This window comes from Phalacrocorax carbo, chromosome 2 (assembly GCF_963921805.1).
Source record: "Phalacrocorax carbo chromosome 2, bPhaCar2.1, whole genome shotgun sequence".
Taxonomy (NCBI): Eukaryota; Metazoa; Chordata; class Aves; order Suliformes; family Phalacrocoracidae; genus Phalacrocorax; species Phalacrocorax carbo.
In genome coordinates, this window is record NC_087514.1 from 17,956,660 (window position 1) to 17,980,141 (window position 23,482).

The 23,482-nt window shown below is 36.4% G+C and overlaps 1 protein-coding gene across 1 annotated transcript in view; it reads left to right on the top strand.

Annotated features, from left to right (window-relative positions):
• The window catches only part of CSMD3 (CUB and Sushi multiple domains 3), a 669,880-nt gene that overhangs the window by 104,291 nt on the left and 542,107 nt on the right, over positions 1–23,482 (top strand). Inside the window, exon 6 of the mRNA XM_064441769.1 lies at positions 15,446–15,640. Coding sequence (XP_064297839.1) covers positions 15,446–15,640 — 195 coding nt within the window. The remainder of the gene's footprint in view (positions 1–15,445; positions 15,641–23,482) is intronic.

Below are 23,482 nucleotides of genomic sequence, written 5' to 3' on the forward strand. Positions count from 1 at the left end.
CCCTACTCTCAATCTAATTTTCAGTGTGTTACAGAATGAAAGTACGACAGTTAGCCCTGAAGCTTTCTCAATTGTACTGAAAAATGTTTTTTAAAACTTTAAATGAGGTGATCACAATATAAATTTGACATGCTAATCTCCAGTTTATCTCTAGTTCATAGAACTTTGTAGAGAGAATTTAAGCTTTACTATCTTTTTATGGTATTCAATTCTATCATAACTGTAAATTTTATACTTAAATTCTCTTGTAAAACTAACATAGGAAACTAGAAATACACATACTGATTCCAGTTAAGAGATATACTTTTTTTCTTATGATGTCCCAGCATATTCCCAGAATCTGTGTGCAAAGGTTGCTAATATGAGAGAAGGCAGAGCATTACAGGACTTATTTAAGTGAGAGATTTAAAATGGACCAACTTGCTGCAGAAACAGAGAGACATAAAAGTATACCCAAAAGTTTCAGCTTATATAAACACACTAATATAACTAAGAGTTAATAACTCAGTTTTCATTTTTCTTAATATAACAAGTATGTAGAGGAAAGAAAACATGCTGTAATGAAGACTTGCCTGGTTTTCCTTGAAACAAGGTAGGCACTGTAGAAATCACATCAACACTATAGTCCTGTCAAGGTAGTGTCATATGTCTGTTAATAAATATTTGATTTGGCATAATTGATAAAGAAGAACAGTTTTCAGGATATCCAGATGCTCATATAATAATATGTATTAGTTGAGCCATCATTAACATCCAGAGAGTTCACTGCCAAAATTATCACAACTGAATGCTGGGTTGAGCATTCAGTGTGCTGACACCCAAACTAAGAAGTCTGGACATCCATAAATTTCCTTGCCCCCCACTCCACCTTTTTGTTCCCTTACAGCTTTCTATTTACATTTAGCCAGCACATTAATACAGTAAACATCTGATGACCAAGTTAACATTAATTGCAAAAGTGCTCCAATTGGCACAAACGTGTGATGAAAATAGACTTTTTAACTGAATGAAAACACATATATCAAAACTTGTTGAGAAACAAATTTTTAAAAAATGTATCTTTCTCCTCATTTTTCTTGTCCACCTCTGTTTTGTAGGGGAAAAAGTAGAGGAAATAAAACTGAAATGCTCATCAGTTCATTAATGTCTTTCCACCAAAAATGGAAAATTAATGCCAAAACCATTTTTTGTCCATCAATTGACATTTATAAATTTTTTTCTCCTTATACATTAAAGTAGAATTCTATATCACATGATTGAACATGTCAGATATAGACCTGAGGATACATTTCTGCATATTGCTTATCATTTCACACTGTGCTAACAGCCTACTTGTATAACATATATTTCTTTGACACTTTAGCTCTTCTAACATACCAATCTGTCACTCTTTAAAGAAGTTTTGTGAAGATCTCTATAAGATATATGATCTTTCAGTGAGTTAGAAACACAATGAACATTTCATAAGCTATGTTAAACAGTGATTTGTGCAGGACTGCAGCAGGATATTAAACTTATCTTTTCTTAGAACATTTTTCTCTTTCTCAGTAAAAGCAGAGAATATTGAAAGTATTTAAAAGTAGAAGCTGTAGGGGTGTTGTTCAAGTAGTTCCCAATATATAAACACCAGTAAGTTCAAAGACATGGATGGCATGACTCTTTCAGTATTAACCTGTCTTATAGAGATGGCCAGAGAAACAGTGGCCTCCACAGATGTTTAAAGAGAAGTTAATTTAAATCTTGAGTTATTTTAATAATAAACCTTTCTCTAACCTCAAATTATGACCACTTCTACTCATTCCAATAACAGAGCAGCAAAGAAAGGAATGACCTACCGAAGGTAACCTGAACTGATTGCGATAAAAGTAGCTGTTATTCTGGCTTCTAACATAATTTGAGGGAAGACAGACTATATGAGTTCAAGATTTTATTGGTTAAAAAGGAGACTTTGAAGGAAGAAAATTAATATGCCTATGTTACATGAATTACTTTGCAGACGCTTTCCATCACTGTACCTATAAAATAAGATTAAATGCCTTTTACTGCTTATGTCTCAAACATAGTTATTTTGACGCAGGAATAACAAAGGCAACTGTTCTCTGCTCCTTCAGGACTCAGACAAGAAATTGCAAATAGCTCTTTCTGATTTTAAAAACTCGGAAAAAAAGGATACCCTAATAGTCCATAGACCAGAGTCAATAGTGTACTGAATCATGTGCATTACTATATTAATTACTCTTTCACTATTAGAAAGAAAAAATATATAATTAAGCACTTTTCACCAAGCCCCACAAAGGACAGCTTATATAAAGCAGTTCCCCCTATGCCAAGCGATAGCTTGCTTATAGAAGAACATTGGTACACATTCAACTTGAAAGCTCTTTCTTTATTCAGATATTTTAAATCATTCCTGCATAAGGAAATCATATGTCTCATCAGAAAATACACTACTTTGATTCTTCCATGCTTGAGAATTCTGAAAATATTTTCCCAAATGTGCCAGGGAACTTGCCTCCAGCATAAGGCAAAGCACATAAATTTTGAGGCTTGAGAAATGCACAAGCCCATGCAATGAAGGTGATAATAGAATGCTGAATCCCAACACTAATGTTAATTCTTGCAAAAGGAAAATGATAGCATAATGGTGAAATAAAATAACAATTGCAGATAGCTGCTTCTAAAGTGAAGGACATCCAGGAATACTTACTCAAGTGAAACAGAAAGGTGGAATAGATGGGAAAAGCAGACTTAATGCTTTTGTGTTTGGACTAAAATGTGCTTTTCCTTCCATGTGGAAAACTGACTGATTTAAAAGGTACAATATTGTGGGTGCACAGCTCAGCACTGAGTTATAAACCAAAGTTTTATGGAGTATAAGTTATTCAAAGGTCTTGTGCTTGCTCTTGATGAATGGCCTATTGCAGATGTTTATTTATTCACATTATTATCCATTAATTTGATCACATTGTCTTTCCTGGTTAATGAATCATCATGTAAGTAGTTTGGACAAGACCAGTAATGTTGTATCAGTTCACCTTAGGCAGCAGAGTCATTAGGCCATAATGCAATTCAGCACTGTGAAATTACGAGGGTAAGTACCATTAAAAGCAGAATCATACATATATCTTTGATCCAGTATTTTTAAATATTTTTAAGTCTGGACATTTTTTATTTAACATTTGTATTATATCGGAGATTAATATTAACCAAAGAGACCTTTTCTAATAAAAAGGACTTAATTAGGTAGCCATCTACTTCAGACCTTAAAAGTATGATTGTGGTTGGAAAAAATGACTCTGAGAATAACAATTTATTATGCAAGATCTGCACTTCTGATATATTTTGAGTCATGTCATAAACACTTAGAAAAGTGAGTAAAATAATACAGTTTTTTTACTATTAGTTGTACACTTTTAATTATAAACTTTATCTTGCTTAATATATCAACAGTGTTTCAGTTACATTGTGGATGCAGGATCCTCGAGTACAATTTGATGTACTTTTGAAGGGATTACACTTCCATCCTGATATGGAGTGGCGATTTTGTTTCAGCATTTTGATAAAAATATTTTGATTCACAATAAGACATGTTGTATTTGTGAATGTAATATTTTTACTTTCCATTAATCTATAAATTTACACTCTTGTGAGTATGAATATATATTAATGACAGCAATGCGATATAACTGAATAAGCTGTATCATATCCTAGGTAGTCTGAGAGACGTGCTGGTGCATCATGAAACATTAATGAAAATACTTTAAAAGGAAGCTTATTTTAAGGATTTTGAATTTCACCTGATGTGCTGAGACCTTGAGACACATAAAAGGATACAGTTTGTGTTTTCTAAAGATGTTCTGTTAAAAGGATATAAGAACATTCAGAAAGTAATTACAGCAATCTAGTCTTGACTAAACAAAGGCACTAACTACTACATATCCTACCTATTGAGCAGTCGTGTCAACCTGACAGTTGAGATGCAGTACAAAATATAAAAAAGAAAAAACCTCTGAAGATTCTGGTAATGTCCTTATGAAATCCCAGAAGGTGGATTATGACCCTTTGCCATCAAATATATCAAAGGGACCTTAATACTATCGAGAAATGGTGGTACTGGAAAAAGAATTGTGATATAGATTTTGGAGGGGGAAATTTCCTTTTCTAAAGGAAAATTCTAAACCATAAAACTTTCTAAATTAAACTAAATTAATGAATTAAGTCCCACCTTCCTTCTGTCAAAATGGTTAAATGAAAAACACTTAGAAAACAAATACAGGGATATAACTCTAACTTTGTAAACATGTTTTCTGTAAACAATGTTCTAAAGGAATCCTTCATGCCATCAATAACAGTGAAAACCAGACTGAAATTTCACTGTAAGAGACAGCATGTCCTTTGAGAAACAGAAGCAGGTAGTCAATGAAGTGATCCAGTTGCATCAAACATTTTTACTGGTAACAGGGCATTACAATGTCTCTTAATAGCAATTCTATATATAAACATAAACATACCAACACATACTCTGCCAGGTCATACAACAGTTCTGAATGTTTCAAGTGCCACCTAGTGCCCAGTTCTCATGTGTCAAAGTCCTTTTCGCAAGGAGAAAACAGATTTTCTTTGTGCCCTTTTATGCCACTATTTAATGATATGTCCACGACACATCCCGTATGCACATCTTATCATTTAAATCCAGTTTTAAACCCTGTAATCCACTGTAGCAGAAATAATTATTCTTTTTAAAAAAAAAAAAAAAATAGAAGTTCTCTGCCTTCAGTATTAAGACACAATTTGTGAAGAAGGCCTGTGGTGAGGAAACCTTGGTCAGTAAGTCAGACATGAGACATGGTTGATTAGCCATGGACATGTGCCTGTATCCTCAGACTATATACTAGTCAGTTCGGATGACCTTTGCCTACAGGAAGCTGGAAGAGATGTTGCATAATTTCTTTTTAAGACTAGCCAGTCTCTAGTTCATAATCATTTAAACCATAAATCTTTCAGATTAACCTTTATAACAGTTTAAGAGTCAATTCACTAATTTGCAATGCCTATCAGTGCTAAGTCTCCTTAAGAAGTTCCAGTACTCTTCCATAAAATGTGTTTTATTTCATTCTGTGCTCTGCTTTCAGTATTCTTATCATCTTGAATATAAAGCCTATACATCTTCCTAATATTTGTGTTATGTCTTGCAAAATGGAACCCCAATTTCAGTGGGAACCTAGATGTGACAGTATATGAAACAAATAAAATTAATGACATTTATTTCAACTATGTATCTATTCTTGTCTGTGAAATTTGTGTGGAGACACTCTCTATATGACACCACACAACTTGTTTGTGCTATGACATCCTCCTTCAGTGGGTAAACTGCCTTCTTCTAAATTCATTTAGCTTTCTATATCTTTGGTTACTGTAAATTCTCCAGGTAAGGACAGCCACTGAGGAAAAATGTAACATTTATAAAGTACCTATCGAAGGCAAAATAAAGTGAGGCATTTAGGCAACAGTGGAATAAAAAGAAACAATTCTATGAATATTCCTTACCATAACATATCCTGACCTCCATCAAAAGCAGCACGGCCAGCAGGGTGAGGGAGGTGATTTTGCCCTCTACTCCACCCTGGTGAGACCCCACCTGCAGGGCTGCGCCCAGCTCTGGAGCCCTCAGCACAGGAGAGACATGGACCTGTTGGAGCGGGTCCAGAGGAGGGCCACAGAAATGATCCGAGGGCTGGAGCACCTCTGCTGTGAGGACAGGCTGAGAGAGTTGGGGTTGTTCAGCCTGGAGAAGGCTGTGGGGAGACCTTATTGCAGCCTTTCAGTACTTAAAGGGGGACTATAGGAAAGACGAGGGCAATCTCTTTGTCAAGGCATGCTGTGACAGGACAAGGGATAATAATTTTAAACTAAAGAAGGGTAGATTTAGACTGGATACAAGGAGAAAAAATTTTACAGTGAGGGTGGTGAAACACTGGCCCAGGCTGCCCAGAGAGGCTGTGGAGGCCCCATCCCTAGAAATGTTCCGGGTCATGTTGGACGGGGCTCTGAGCAACCTGATCTAGTTGAAGATGTCCCTGCTCACTGCGGGGGGGTTGGACTAGGTGACCTCTAAATTTTCCTTTCAGCCCAAACTGTTCTATGATTCTATGATAACAATTCAGAAAATGAAAAAAAATATCTTTTGTATAAAAGTTATAGTAAGAAATACATATTGCAGAAAGAATAACAATATGGTATCGGTTTTAGGATTATTTTTTATTTTAGCTTGTCCTAAAATAATCTTTGCTCTGTAATTGCAACAGCCTCTTCTGAGCTGGCTACAGAATACAGCTGTGCCAAAAAAAATGCTCTGCAGTCTAAATGGAACAATCCTGTTATGACTCATATAAGAATATATCTGCCCAGGTATTGCATGACAGACAGGGTGCATCTGTCTGGGCTTCATCCACCTTGGAAGCTGAACAACCACATGTGGCAGATACAGTACCTCAGACTTTGGACTATACTGATAGGGTTGAATACTTTCAGAACAATGTGGATGGAGTAACCTCTGTCACACTAGCAACTCTACACCCATTCCAAAACTTCATGTAGTCTCCAATGTTCTTTCTCAGTCCATGCAATATGTGAATCTACCTTCCAGCCATACTTGGGTTTAACTGGTGCCCTCACCATCTGTACAGGAATTTACTGCAGGTAAAACTTTAACCAAAGTCAAGTGGAATTCGGTAAAGTCGAACAAGGGTGGCTAGTGCTGTTAACTGTACAGCTCTCCTAGTTAATTATTCAGTCTTTACATTTTTGTCATTCCCTTCAGGTAACACTTCAGAAGTGTGCCTGATGGGGAAATGTCAGATTTAACCATATCTACTGAAGTTATAGTCGTCTTTCTGTTGATTTCACTTGGTGCTGTATTATGTTGTCATATGATAAAATTAGTGACTGCCATTGTCTGTTTGTATGGTCTTTCAGCTCTCTAGTCCTGTTCTGTGTTTTTGACTGATTTAAACTGATATTCCAAATAGCGTATTGCATGTGAAGGGAAGGTATTGCAAACCCTGGACCATTTCTTGTACTACATTTGTCATGCTTGCTGTATCAATGTTTCTACAGTACTACAGTTATCACATGGTTCCTTCACATATCCTGAGGGTTTTTTGCTGTACTTCTTGTTGTTGTTATAAATAGAAACATTCTTGTATTACTTGCAAAGAAGGTAAATGCAATGATTCTTTCAATGTACTTAGAACCAAAATCAAACTCAGTATAAATATCTACATTTAAAGTTCCCTCAAGACACAGTTTTAAAAAACACCCTTATACTATTCAGTTGCTTTACTTCAGATAATCAAGTTCCTCCGTCATTGTTTGGCATGGAAATCATTTCAAAGGGAAGATAAAAGGAAAATTATGTAATTCATTAAAAAATAGGTAAGAAACTCTACAATATAATTAGCTGTATTATCATTAGTGAACAGTAGAGACCCTCAGTGAAGTTACTATTACAGAGATATTTGTCAATCAGGAAAGAGCAATTAAGAACAGGAGAAGAAAAAACATGCTTTACCGTGTTTTCCTTTAGGAAAAAAATAATTATTTCTCACACTTCCTCTTGCCTACCTATTTATAAATAGATACCAGAATATGACAGTCTCTTCTGATTCACCCACATAAAATGCAGAAAGCAAAAGAAAAACTTCAGAGAAGTTTTGGTTGTTAGACAAAATTATTTCTATTACTGCTGTAAACAAATGTGAATTTCAGAAGAGTGATTCTTCATTCTGCACTCATATCTTGAGGTCAGACATCTATTGGAATCAAGGAATAACCACATTTATTGATTAATTGCTATAAAGGACAGACCGGGATTTTGGGGGAGCAGATTTTAAAATTTAATTTCTGTTTTAATAAATCTGTATTGTTCATGATAGATCCTTGAAAACATTAATTTATAGTTTATTTCTTTGCTTTCTGAACCATACATATCTGTGTAGTTAAATTGCCACTTTAGATATTAAGTTTTTCATTTTTTCTTTCACTTCACTGATACTGCCTACTCCAAATTTTTGTTGTGGTTTCCCTCACATAGTAAACTCAAATGGGACAGGTATGTATATGGGCATTTCAATACATGTGTAGGAAGACAATGGTATTTCAATACTAATCAGTTAATTCTTCTTTTAGATCTAAATCTAGATCATGCTTACTCATATATGCAATGTAAATGAGGACAGAATGGAAAATAAAGTAAGCAAAATATACATTTTGGAAAGAAAGCAAAATATTCTGGGGTAGAAACTATGTAAGTAACTAACTACCTAAGTTACTTTTTTAGTTTATAAAACCTTTGGAAAAATATGTGCAACTAGAATAAACCATTATAAGATTTGATATAGGTGAATTTTGGACAACTGAATTTCAGGCTATTTCATATTGTTACAAATGTATCATCTTTCCTATTATTTTGGGACCCTTGGAATGTATAGCGCTTTTTATATCCACACACATACTACATGCAGCACTTCTGAAATCAGTCTTGAGCTGTCAATACCAAAGCATTCTTGCCTGTCAATAAGGCAAACTACATAAGCATTGTTCTTCCAAGGGATATTAGTGTACAGCCATATTCTAGTATTTCCAGTTACACCAAGTCCTGCTCCAAAAGACAACTGGAGTGGTCCTTAGAACAGTGTATTCCCTGGAACATACTCAGGTTTGTCTGGCAAAGGAGTTGTTGTAGACGTGAGTGAACAAGCAGTCTAGGACTAGTGCCATGCATGAATACAAGGAGATACCCACACTGACAGTGTAGGGATACGAGTAATGTTCAATTTCAAAAGTAATAAATGAAATAGATGTTAGCCTCTATTGGGATATTTCATAGGTTTTTCAATGACTGAGTACTCATGAAGATATATGTTTAATATTGACAGTTTCTCACTTTAGATTACAAAAAATGGGATCATAATGATTTGTAATAACTGTGAACAAAAACTGTGATAAAGTTATAACCCTTAAAAAAAAAAAAAAATTATTTATGTTCCTGAAGTGCTAATATCAGATTTAGTGTGTGAAGAACATTAATCTTCAGCAGAGAAAATATAAATAGCTTCCACTGATCTAAATGCAATGCAATGATGCAATAAATGATTTTTTTTTAAACTGGAATAATTGCAAATATTTGTTCTGGATATTTGGACATCAAATGATAAATTTCATGCTTAAACAGTTTAGGGAGTACAGGAGCTACCCTTGATTTTATAAATAACATAAAAGAAAAATTCTTGACTTAAAACGGGGAAAAAAAGAAAGTAAACTTGAAATTTTTATATCTGGTTAAGATTGGTTTCTCCTTGAGTGAATGCTGAGAAAGAGTCTCAATTTCTGCAAGCCTTGTTTCTGAAAGTAGTGTCACAAAGAAATTATATTTAATGTTATTTAATTTGAATAGCTTATTAATTAGTATTTATAAGTGGTTGAATTTCTGCTAATTAAACTCTTCAAAGGAGTGTGTCCATTCCTGCTACGCAGAACTCTCTGAGGCATATTTTACCCACAGCCTTTGAACATAATTTCCATTGACATTAATACAAATTAATGAAATAGAAACTTATTGAAAAGCATTGAAGAGTATTTTAATCTTGGTGGTTTACTATCTTGTACAAAAAAAGAGGACAAATAAGTTCATATGTACCTCGCTTGCAGGTAGAATATTGACTTTAAAAAGCATTTTGGTTTTGCACAAGAAAACAATGCACATGATTTCAGAGATAACTGACAATTAAATCTAGGACAAAAAACCTCTTACCTGGAGAGAGAGTGAAACAATTAGGAAAGCCTGCTTTAAAAAGGAGATTAACAACAATACACAATAAAAATGTAAAAAAGTAGGATGGTGTAAAAAATACAATTATGCTTATTTTCAGAGTACATGAACAAGGAAAAGTTCAACCAAATTACAACATGGTTAATTTAAAAGGAAATACTTTTTCATGCTTCATATCATTACTGACTATCAGAATGTCACTGAAGACAAGAATCTGCACAGAGCTGAACAAAAATTACAATCTTGTTTGGCAACTGCTGTGTTCCCTGACAGATGACAATCTCAAGGTAACAATCTGTAGCTTTAAATGGCAGGGAGTTGGTAGTACAGTGTCAGAATCAGTTTGAAAATAGATGCTAGACACTGAAGAAGACTAATGCAGTTACTTGGTGAATTTCACATCCACCCCCACCCCCCCACCCCCCCAAAAAAAAGCACCTGTATATGTTCAAAATGAAAATACTCACAGAAGAAACTAACTCATTTTAAATTGCACAATTTATTTTCTACTTTATTATCTAGAATCAGGAACAAAATGACTTGAAGGGTTAGAAGTAGTAACATACTCACTAGCAACTTTCATAAAAATAAAAAGCTCATGGAAAATGCCAAATAGTCTTTTTAGACAAGTCATGTAGTATTGCAACTGGAAAATGAGTTCTAGTTTAGAAGGAGGGTGATTTTTAATTAGTACTTTAAAATATAATTTCATAAGAATATATTGCCTCTGTGTGTAATTCTTGATGAGACAGCAGTAAGGGTAAAGCAAGCAATTTTAGGCAGTGACTGTTAAAGGCATCACTAATCTTTATATTCTTCATTTCAAAGGGCAGAGAAACTTTTTGTGACCTTTTTACAGAGCACTAAGAAATACAGGCCTTTGAAAGATTTAATCTTCTTGGAGAAGCCAAATATAAAAACACTGTGTACAGGCAGACTTTTCAAGTTAGTATGATTCATAAGATAACCAAAATACACGGGATAATACTCTTACCTTTCTTTTGCCATGCTATGATGATACACGATAACTGGGGTGGCCTTGAAAAACTTTTAAGTGGAATCCCTTTGAACAAATATGCAGGAGTCAACTGCAGCATTACTTTCTTTTGTAAAGCTTGCAAGAAGATTTGAGGACGGGAGTTTTGTTGGAGGACAGAACACTTAGCTTGATAAAGAAATAGTAAGAATATCAACCATCTAGGTGAGCTTTGAAGTGACCAAGATGAGACTTGCTACCTTCTTACTTCTGTGCTGCATCCTTGTGCAAGGCAATGAAAGTCAAATCCAGTTCCACAGGGTTTATTATGTAAGAGAAAGAAAGCAATATCAGCAATGACATAAGAAACTAATCTGCATATTTAACATATTCATATCAACACATGACAGGTACAGCAAGTCTTGCAGATGAACACATTTTTAGAATATATTTTACATATATCATGTATATGTATAGAAAGGTATAGCATATATAGCATATATATATGAGTACCAGATTCTTCCTTTTAATAACTGCTACATAGGTTTTTTTTCATGACTGGTATCAGAAATCTAGTAATATATCCTAGTTCCTCGTACTTCTTGGCATGGAAGTTTGACAATGTAGTGTACCTCATAAATCATATTGCTTATTTTGATAACGATCTATACCTTATTTCTTTAATTGAAACTTACTATAACAGTTCAAATTATTTTTCCATGCTATATTTAAATACGTTTTAGAGCAAACAAAAGAGAATCAAAGAACAATCAAAAGGGACTTCAGGGCACTGGGGGGATTGACTGAAGGATCAGGAGCACAAGCAGTGTTTTCCTCAATCCCATCAATGGTAGGGAAGAATAATACTGAAAGGAATAGGAAAATTCATCTGATTAACACATGGCTCAGAGGCTGGTGCCATCAGTGGCATTTTGTTTTTTTTTTATCATGGGGAGGTTTACATGACAACGGGCCTGCTGGCAACAGTTCACCCATCTCAAAAGGGGAAAAGGATTCTTGCAAATGAGTTGGTGGGGCTATTGAGAGGATTTTAAACTTGGTTGAAAGGGGAAGGAGATGTAGCCAGGCCCACCAGAAAGGAGCCTAGGGGTGGCATGCCAGGCTTAGGGGTGAAACTAATAGCCCAGCTCAAGTGCATCTACGCCATTGCAAGCAGCAAGGGCTACAAACAGGAGGAGCTGGAAGCCATTGTGCAGTGGGATAGCTATGACTTAGCTGCCATCACAGAGACATGGTGCTCTTCAGAAGTGGACATCTTGGGCTTAGCGACCATGATATGATTGAGTTCTCAATTCTTGGCGAAGTAACAAGAGTGGTCAGCGAAACCACTATGATAGACTTCCGGAGGGACAACTTTGGCCTGTTCAGGGAACTGGTTGGGAGAGTCCCTCGGCAAGACGTCCTGAAGGGCAAAGGAGCCCAGGAAGGCTGAACATTCTTGAAGAAGGAAGTCCTGCAGGTGCAGGAGCAGGCTGTCCCCAAGTGCCGCAAGACAAACCGGCAGGGAAGATGAGCAGCCTGGCTGAACAGGAAGTTTTTGCTGGCACTCAGGAAAAAAAGGAGAGTCTACTGTTTTTGGAAGAATGGGCAGGCAACACAAGAAGAGTGCAGAGACCTCATTAGGCAAGGAAAAGCCCAGCTAAAACTCAACCTGGCCACTGTTGTAACGCATAACATAAAACAGGTTTGCAAATACTTTAGCAACAAAAAGAGAACCAAAGAGAATCTCCATCCTCTATTGGACGTGGAGGGGAATATTGTCACTGAGGATGAGGAAAAGGATGAGGTACTAAACGACTTCTTTGCCTCTCTCTTTAATAGTCAGACCAGTTATCCCCAAGGTATTTAGCCCCCTGAGCTGGAAGAAGGGACGGATAGCAAAATAAATCCCCCCTAATCCAGGAGGAAGCAGTTTCCAACCTGCTGCTCCACCTGGACACTTACAAGTCTATGGGGCTGGATGGGATCCACCCAAGAGTACTGAGGGAGCTGGCAGAAGAGCTTGCCAAGGTACTCTCCATCATTTACCAGCAGTCCTCTTTAACAGGAGAGGTCCCAGAAAACTGGAGGCTTGCTGATGTGACACCCATCTACAAAAAGGGCCAGAAGGAGGATGTGGTGAACTACAAGCCTGTCAGCTTGACCTTGGTACCCTGGAAGATTATGGAGTGATATGTCTTGAGTGAGCTCACCAAGCATGCGCAGGACAACCAGGCAATCAGGCCCAGGCACCATGGGTTCATGAAAGGCAGGTCCTGCCTGACCAACCTGATCTCCTTCTATGAGCAGGTGACCTGCCTAGTGGATGAGGGAAAGGCTGTGGATGTTGTCTACCTGGACTTTAGTAAAGCCTTTGACACTGTCTCCCACAGCATCCTCCTAGAGAAGCTGGTGGCAAATGTCTTGGACTGGTGTACTCTCTGCTGGATGAAAAACTGGCTGGAATGTGAGCCCAGAGAGTTGTGGTCAATAGAGCTAAATCCAGTTGGCAGCTGGTCATGAGCAGGGTTCTCCAGATCTCAGTGTTGGGGACAGTTCTGTTTAATATCTTTATCAGTGATCTGGATCAGGGGTTTGAGTACACCTTCAGTAGGTTTGCAGATGACACGAAGTCAGGCAGGAGTGTTGATCTGCTTGAGGGTAGGAAGGCTCTGCAGAGGGACCTGGACAGGCTTGATCAATGACCGAGGCCAACTGCATGATGTTAAACATGGCCAAGAGTCAGGTCCTGCACTTTGGTCATAACTACCCCATACAATGCTACAGGCTTGGGGAGGAGTGGCTGGAGAGCTGCCTGGTGTAAAAGGACCTGGGGGTGTTGGCTGACAGCCAGCTGAACATGAGCCAGCAGTGTGCCCAGGCGGCCAAGAAGGCTAACAGCATCCTGGCTTGTATCAGGAATAGTATGGCCAGCAGGAGCAGGGAGGTGATTGTGCCTCTGTACTTGGCACTGGAGAGGTGACACCTCGAATACTGTGTTCAGTCTTGTGCCCCTCACTACAAGAAGGACACTGAGTTGCGGAAGCATTTCCAGAGAAAGGCAGTGAAGCTGGTGAAGGGTTGGGAGAACAAGTCTTATGAGAAGAGGTTGAGAGAACTGGGACTGTTTAGCCTGGAGAAGAGGAACCTGAGGGGAGACCTTATTGCTCTCTACAACTACCTGAAAGGAGGTTGTAGCGAGGTGGGTTTTGGTCTCTTCTCCCAAGTTACTAGCTATAGGATGAGAGGAAACCACCTCAAGCCGCATCAGGGGAGGTTTAGACTAGATATTAGAAAAAATTCTTCACTGAAAGAGTGGTGAGGCATTGGAAGAGGCTGCCCATAGAGGTGGTGGAGTTCAAAAAATATGTAGACGTGGCATTTCAGGGCATAGTTTAGGAGGCATGGTGGTGTTGGGTTGACTGTTGGACTTGATGATCCTAGGGATCTTTTCCAACCTTAATGATTCTATGATTCTATGTTTATATATATATGTATATATATATTTGCGTGTGCCTCTGTACACACTGTCATGCGCACGTCAGGGATGCAGAAGAATAATTTAGTTATATGGAACTCAGGAAAAGCAATTAAGACAGTACCTGTATACCCTTCTGTTCTTCAATCTTGTTTTTTTACCTTGTAGATTAGGGAAATTTGCTAGGAATCTAAATACAGGTTTACTTTATTTGCCTCTTCCGTATTAACATTGGTCTGGTAAGTACACTTGGTACAAGCTTTGAAGAGCTCAGGATGAGTTTGTGAAACCTTTTTTGCTCACACTTGTACAAAATGTTTCTTTTTATGTCTATTAACTGAAATACTTCAGCAGTTAATAATTGGAAATGTTTTAATGAAGATATTTATGATGCTGAAACATCAGTCAAAAGGGTACACAGTTGGGGTGTGAGTACCACCTAGTAAAACTGAACTCTAATTAATGTCCTCAGAGATCAAACTAACAGCAGAACCATGACTTATTTTGGATTCTCAGTGGTTTAAAGCTCTTCATCAGGGTAGAAATCATCCAGATCTATGGTATTCCATATGGGTAAATTAACCAATCCTTTTCTCAGAAATCAGTTACCCACAGTATCTCATCCTTTTGCCTCATTATCTAAAATCTATTAAATTAATTCAACAGCTTCCTGGTCATGCTCAGGCTTGTATTTCTTAAAACCTTCTCCTAGTGTTCTCTCTTCAGTACTTTTATTTATTCTTTCAAATTTTGGTTGATTCAAATCTAATGTCTATTATGTCTGTATTACAGTTTTGTTTGTTTTGCATTTGTATAACTGAAGAGTCAGAAATATACCAAGTTCCTTTGTTTCCTCTTCCTATGTGATGGGTTCTTTGCTATCAATTAAGAAAAATACATGAATATAGGAAAAATCTATAGCTGAAGTTTAAGGAAACTTTGTGTTCATTTTCATATGATGTTCTACCTTTGGATATGTGAGTACATAAGCAAATACTTAATAGGCTAAGTCAGTAATGGATTTTCAGTGCGAAGAGTTGTACAATATCCATGAAAACATACTCCGTCTAAAGTTGCAATAATTTGTGTTCCATATTCTTCAGCAAAATGCAATATTGATTCATAAAAACATTATAAGTAGTAATAGATATGTCTTCTCCAGAATTACAGAGTAGTTCCTGTGGCAATCCAGGAGTTCCACCAAAGGGTATCTTATATGGTACAAGATTTGATGTTGGTGACAAAATCCGATACAGCTGTGTAACTGGATATATTTTGGATGGCCACCCTCAGCTTACTTGCATAGCTAACTCTGTGAATACGGCATCGTGGGACTTCCCTGTTCCTATCTGTAGAGGTAAGAGAGATGCTACAATAATGTTCTTGACTATATACCTTATATTAGTATGAACAACTTTAAACCTCTGCTTTAACTATTAACTTTTAGTCTATGAATAAAGAAAGAAAAGCCTTTTTAAATATTTTGGTGTCTTGCTCACATATATGTTTTATCAGCCTATGCACCTACTAATTTTTAAGTCAATATCCTCTTAAAATTATATTTCTGATTATTTTAAAACATATGTAGTGAAATAAGAGCTAAAAACCTAGTAAGAAGTAGGATATAATATCTGTGTTCAACAGGTTTGCAACTATGGGAATGTAATTTTGGGATCCATTAATACTTCCAAAGGACTGACCTTTGGTCAAGTATTAATATGGAGCAAACAGAAGTTTGAAACTACCAAAACAATTGAGTTTGAGGGACTTCCCCTCATTCTCAGTCAGATTTGATATCTTAAGGTTTCTGTTTAGGATATCCCTTGTATTCTAACAAATATTGTAAGTAAAATACTTTTCCCTTGCTCACATTAGAAATATAGCAGTAGGAGAAAATCCTGTTTTATGGGTAAATCTTATTTTCTGAGACTACTAGAAAGAAATTATGTTTGCAAAGTAATGAAAGGAGCTAAGCTCATAAAATGGAGAAACTATCACTGCTATACACAAACAAATACAATAAAGATAGTATTTTGATGAAACACTGTTATATCAGGCAAGCTTGAGATCCTTTTCTGGATTCACAGGTTAACTTTACAGAATATAACATTTATATTTATTTTTAAAAAATTATGCAGTCTTGGAGGGGCTACAAAAAACGTTCTAAATAAAATTAGCATTCTGATAAATTTCTGATTAAAAAAAGAAAAAAACACAAAAATTCAGTTGGGTTAAAACCTTGTTAACCAATACCACAAAAAGGTCGTGGGAAATCTGTATCTTTGGAAATACCATTCTATTGTTTCCTATTCTTGGCTTAGAGATATTTAATATGTTTATCCATGATTTTGATGAAAATACAAAGTTATTAGTAATAATTCTATTTTATAGTAAAATTATTTATACCTCCTAAATCTTCCTCTCCTACTTTCCAGAAAAATGCGAGCTGATAATTAAGTAGATACACAATCAAGGCATAAATCCAAATTTTGTTTATGGATATGATCATGAAAAAGATTGGATTAAAATGTGTTAACTTGCATAAAACTTACATTTGTAACAAAGTAGAAGGTTAATGGACTTCACTGTAGACCATTGTTCAAATTCTTGATCTGCCAATTTTGAAATGAAATGGCATAAAAAATTGTACTCTTGAATTACGAAGACGAGAGACTTGAACCTGATGTTTCCACTTGCCAGTCAGTCATCACAGTCATGGTGTTACACATGCTTTCTTTTGATACATTTTTCAGTAGAACTTTGGATAGATTTTGATTTAATTCCAAGGGTATGTGAAAATACACAGTGTAAATTTAAATTTGAATGATAACTTCCCAAAGTAGTCCTGTGGTTAAATATGAATCTAGTGTGTAAGCAGAAGACTATCACATAAGAATATGAAAAACATATTTCTTTTTATTCATTATTAGAGAGGTCATTATCTGAATAGTGTCACTTTAGGGCAGAATACAGTTGACAAATTGGAAAGGATTCAGAAAAAGAGGAAACAAGTTCTGTTAGGTCTCAAAATTGTCATTTTGTTTGGAGACTGAAGGAACTAAAACTTTTCAGTGTACATGAAAGAGGATGAAGAGGTGACTTAACTTACTGAAGAAACTCATGCAGAAAGGAAACATTTCTTGGAGAAGACAGTGCTCTAATCAATAGCGGGGAAGAATCTAAGGGGTAAAAGTTTGACAGATAAAAAAAAAAATAATCCCAAAGTACACATTTTAATAGTAGTGGCTATGAATTACTGAAATATAACCTAAGAATGTGACAAATTATTGATTTTAGTTTTAACATCAGGCATAATGGCTTAAAGGCTTAATACACTAAATTACTGTTAAGGTGGTTTTGGTCTATGTTTGATAAAAAATTTAACTAATTATTTTCAATAGTTCCTTCTATGAGTCTGTGTTTAATATCAAAACCATCTAACTTTACATTTAATACAGAGACCTTTGTGGTTCCATTCTAATGAATTTGTCCTAATTTTGTCTAATGCAATTATCCAACACAGAATTCTGCAGAAGGTTGCTAAAGGTGATTACCCACTAATGAGCTTCTTATCTCTTTCTCCCTGTTTGCCATGGAGACTCTCTTTGATTAAACACTCATCTTTAAAGAGTTCCTCTGATAAATGTCTTACTGTTCCCTACCAATGGTCATTACATCTAAAACAGAATCCTGAGACAAACAAGCGAAGTGGTGTGTAATTTTGAGACTACATGTGTAAGAATTAATTTTTCTCAACACTAAACATCTTGACCTCTGGTTTCTGGTAGATGGCCAGGTCTCTTACAGGCATGCATATACTAGCTGTTCATTTTAATCTAATTAGTATGATTGGGAAAATACAGAGTATTTCAATGCCATGACCTAGGAAATGTCATTGTCTTATTTGTTAGAAAAGAGCCCCCAAACCAGCATAAAAGTATACTTTATTGAATACTATTTGGGTTTGTTTGTTTGTTTGTTTTTACCTGTAGAAAATAAACTGAAAAAACCCTCTGAACTTACATCATGCTTAGATGTCAGTGGAGTTAAGCTCACAGTTGTCTTTAGATCATCTTCATGTAAATGTCATTGTCATCTGCCTCTTGTAATTCAGAACAAGTAAATTTGGAGAGGTTTTTCTTAGATGATTCCTTCTACATTGCCTTCACTTTGAAGACATCAGAAGGAGGCCATGCTTGTGTTTTAGCAATGTAATTCTTATGGGCTGATGTCTCAATGAGGAAAATTTCACTGGAATCAACAGTGTTTCATATTGCCTCAAGCATCCACACATGAGACCCTTTTACACGACTGTGATTTAAATTTGGTGCATAACACTGATATTTGTATTTTTTTAAGTTACATATTTTTTGGCCAGATTTCATTCCTGAAGAAGAGTTATTCCTCAGATGGCTTCCTTTTTCTTTACTAGTCTCCATAGGATTGTATTGCAACATCAGTGAACATACCTAACAATTGCTTTATTTCGTACCCTGCTTCTCAGTGAACATAGTTCAAATGCACAAAGTTTTTCGCTTGTCTTTTACATGTTCTGATATTCATTAAAATACTGTGGTTTTTATTACATTTACTAGAAGTACAAAAATACCTTAATTAAAACTAAATTGGATTTATTGTGTTGTGGTCAATTACGTTGTGCACAACCCATGACTAGTTTTTCAATAAAGTCTTCTTCCCTGGCAAATTAATTTTGACAAGGTAGTTTTCAACAGTGAAACATGACAGCAGCTTTATCATTGTTGTGGTTTAATCCCAGCTGGCAACAAAGCGCCGTGCAGCTGCTCACTCACTCCCCACCTAGTGGGATAGGGGAGAGAATCAGAAGAATAAAAGTGAGGCAAATCTTGGGTTGAAATAAAGGCAGTTTAATAGGTAAAACAAATGCCACGCATGCAAACAAAGCAAAACAAGGAATTCATTCACCACTTCCCATGGTCAAGCAGTTGTTCAGCCATCTCCAGGAAAGCAGGGCTCCATCACATGTAACTGTTACTTGGGAAAATAAATGCCATCACTCTGAATGTCCCCCCCCTTCCTTCTCCTTACCCCAGCTTTATATTCTGAGCATGGTCATGATATGACCATGTGTCATGGTTTTAGCTGGGATAGTGCTGTGTTTTTGACTTAGTATGAAAACAGTGTTGATAACACACAGATGTTTTGGTTGTTGCTGGGCAGTGCTTGTACTGGTCAAGGACTTTTCCAGCTTGTCATGCTCTGCCGGGTGCACAAGAAGCTGGGAGGGGAGGGGGCACAGCCAAGAGAGTGGATTCAGACTGGCTAAAGGGATATTCCGTATCATATGACATCATGCCCAGAATGTTAACTGGGGGGAGCTGGCCGGCAAGGGAGGCAGCGGTTACGGCTTGGGGACTGGCAACATCGGTTGGCGGTTGATGAGTGGTTTTATTGCTTGTGTGGTATTTTCTTTTTATTATATTATACTTATTGTTATTGTTATAATAATTATTGTTATCATTACTATTTTATTTTAATTATTAAACTGTTATTATCTCAACCCAAGAGTTTTTTTGCTTTTGCCCTTCTGAGTCTCTCCCCCATCCCACAGGGATGGGGGGAGTGACCAAGCAGCTGCGTGGTGTTTAGTTGCCAACTGGGGCTAAACCATGAAACCATGTCATATGGTGTGGAATATCCCTTCGGTCACTTGGGGTCAGCTGTCCTGGCTGTGTCCCCTCCCAACTTCTTGTGCACCCCCAGCCCACTCGCTGCTCAGGGAGTGTGAGAAGCAGAAAAGGCCTTGATTCTCCATAAGCACCGCTCAGCAATAACAAAATCATCTCTGCATTATCAACACTGTTTCCAGCACAAATCCAAACCATAGCCCCATACAAGCTACTCTGAAGAAAATTAACTCTATCCCAGCCAAAGCCAGCACAATCATATCACCTATTCATGAGATAATGTTGCAGCTTGTAATTTCTTCATACTGCAACAAGCCAGGAATAATTTATTGAGGTTAATAAATAAGGTTATATTTATAGTTAATATTGCCATCTATAAAAATTATAAAAATTAGACACTTTCAAAATCAAGGAATTATTCTGCCTTCTATATTTTTAAAGCTTTTCCTATTCCAGGGTAAAATGGCTGTTGTAAGAACCTTCATTCTAAAACTCTTTTTTTTTTTTTTAGAATCAGAAATTTCAAAAAGAGAGTATAGTTTTATTTGTATTCCTAGAACTTCTATTAAAATATTTTCACTATTGCCTGTACAGATAGCTACAAAGTATTTGCCACTATAAAACTTCTGTTTATATTTTTAAAAAGAGGCTTTGTTTTTCCACTTGTTTGAATTGAAATGCGTTTTGGTCAGATAAGTGCACAACGCACTGACTGTAGGTACTTTTTTTACATGGAAAAATGCATTTCTGCTTTTTTGATTATTTGTCTGGGAGGATATTGAGTTATTTTTCCATATTTTGTCATGACATGTAAAAGACTGAAGAGGTTGTTACAAAATTCCATGTCTGGGAATCCTGCTATTCCCCTGCAACTTATATATAAGTACATGTAAATATATGTGTATTTCTACCTATCTGTATAGAGGTACACTTAACTTCTTTTTCTTTAGTGGATTTATTCTAAATGAACTGGATTGAGATATTTATAAGCTCATATTTTAAAAAGTGATCTACCAAATGTCAAACTGAGCATTAGAATATTCAGCTCCACACTCAAGTATTTTGCTGTTTCCTGTGTGCAGAAATCACTGGAGAGGAAAATTTGTTAATTGCAAGTCACTGGTATAATTCTGTAACTACATAGATAGTCTATCTATGACTATCATATTTCAACAACATGAGGTAAGATTTAGGTCAGATAAAACAGAGAGTTAAAGTACTGCACTTGATGCCATGCAATGCATTAACTAGTGGAACTGACAATATATGCAGAGGAAAACAAAGTGCACTTACTTAAAAGCAGGAATAAATTACATCTAATGGGGAATGAGCAATTTTTTGTCTGAAGCCAGTTCTTATATACAAACAGTTATCACTGATTATTTTTGGGAAAAGTCCCAGTATAGCTGTGCAAAACCGGATTAAAAACATGTTGAATTATTTAAAATGAAAAAGAAAACCAACAAAAATATTGTGTAGAATGATGTATTTTTATATAAGATATGAGGATGATCTTGACACTAGTGAATGAACAATTTTTCAGATATTTTTCCACAGATCCTTTCAGTACATTATAAATTAATGGTTTAGAATGGTGTAGTGGTTTAGCCGGCAGCTCAGCCCCACACAGCCGCTCGCTCACTCCCCCACCGGTAGATGGGGGAGAGAATCAGAAGGGTAACGCTCGTGGGCTGGGATAAGAACAGTTTAATAATTAAAATTAAAAGAAACAACAACAGAAATGCGATGTAAAGGAGAACAACAAGAGGCGCAAAGCCCCAGGCGAGGGGGGAAGGGAAGGGAGGGGAGAGGGGGAACGAAACACCGAAACGAACCGCCCACAACGCAGCCGCTCGCCACCCGCCGACCCGACGCAGCCCCCGAGCCGCAACTGCCCCCCCTTCATATACTGGTCATGGTGTCACACGGTATGGGATGAACCTGCCATGGGCCAGTCGGGGTCAGCCACCCCCGCCATGGCCCCGCCCCTCCCAGCCCCCATCCCCCCCACCACGCGGCAGAGCGCGGGAAGCTGGAAAGGTAGCCGACCCCCACAGTGAGGAGAATTAACTCCTTCTCAGTCAAAACCAGCACAAATGGCCAACATTTTTATCGTTGGTACATTATAAAACATAAATGGTCTACAAACGGTAATCATGCTCCCCTGAAATCAGAGAAGTCAAGATTTGGGGGAGGGGGGGAGAAATGATGAAAAATGTCTACTGTTTTATTGAAATAGTGTAATATAAATGTTGTGTGTTTTCAGGTAGAATACTGTGTGCTTTCAAGCAGGGCCCTGAAGCTCGGCAAAATAATACCCTGAATGACATTTTCTTCTGATAAAAATTTACCTTTTGTTGCTTTGAATTTTTGCAATAAAAGGACTTTATGAGTTCTTTATTTTAGTTATCTTTAAAATGTGCAATTTTTAAGACCAGTAGAATAAAACTTTTACCTCTACAAAAAGCATTGAAATTGCTCTCTAGTATACCCTCTCATACTATCTTTTCACATTACATTAGTGCTATTCTCAGGGTAAGATCTTTTTCTCATTATCAGGGTGAATATTCTCATTATCACATAGACAGTGTTCTTAAGTGGACAAATATATCTGAGCCTGAAGAATAGGAAATCCCAACATGAATTTTGGCATGTGATCAAACCCATGGATTTCTTATTATGCAAAGCAGTGGTGAAACTTTACTGAATTATTTGAAGTTACTCTAAGTCATTATTGATGTGTTGTGAACCAGGAAATTGGTACAGGAATGTAAATGTTTATTATATTAGAATTATCTTATATTCCTAACATTAATACTAAAATATACTAGTTTTACTGTGCTCATAATAACAATATTAGTATTATTAATATATATAATGTCTGTTAAATGGAACTCACTGAAAATATGCAAGCAATAATAACAATATAACATAGTACACATTCCTTAGAAAACATTATTCGTGAGAGTTCTGACTGGTTTTAATACATTAGATTCTTGTCCAAAATCCATGTATTATGATATTATGGTAATTTACGATAACGTTGGCCACATAACTAAGTATTTACATTGGGTGGAAAACTGGAAGCACCCATTGTGCTCGCCTGTGAAAACTTACTGTGTGCAATGATGTGTTACTGTAGTAGTGTGACACTTTAAAAAAAATTACTGAATTTTAGAAAACAAGCTCAGTATGGAAACTTTTTTAACAAAAAAGAAGATAATTTTATTAGCTTTTTGTGTTGTTTTTTTTTTTTTTAATCAGGATTTAAATGTTCAAAGGGTGATTAAGAGATATGCAAAAGATCAGGATAGAGTTAACAGCTTATGAAGCAATTCAAAATATCTTAAAATGTTTTCCTTACTTGTCCTTTCATTAGAAATGTATATATCCAAGTCAGAATATTCATCAGACCATCAGAATCACACTTTAATTTGGTTTACATAGTTTGGCTTTGCACATCCCCAGGGTATTACAGTAGTTCCTATCAGTAGTGAGAAGACCCGTCCTAAAATCCATTAGAAATTAACATT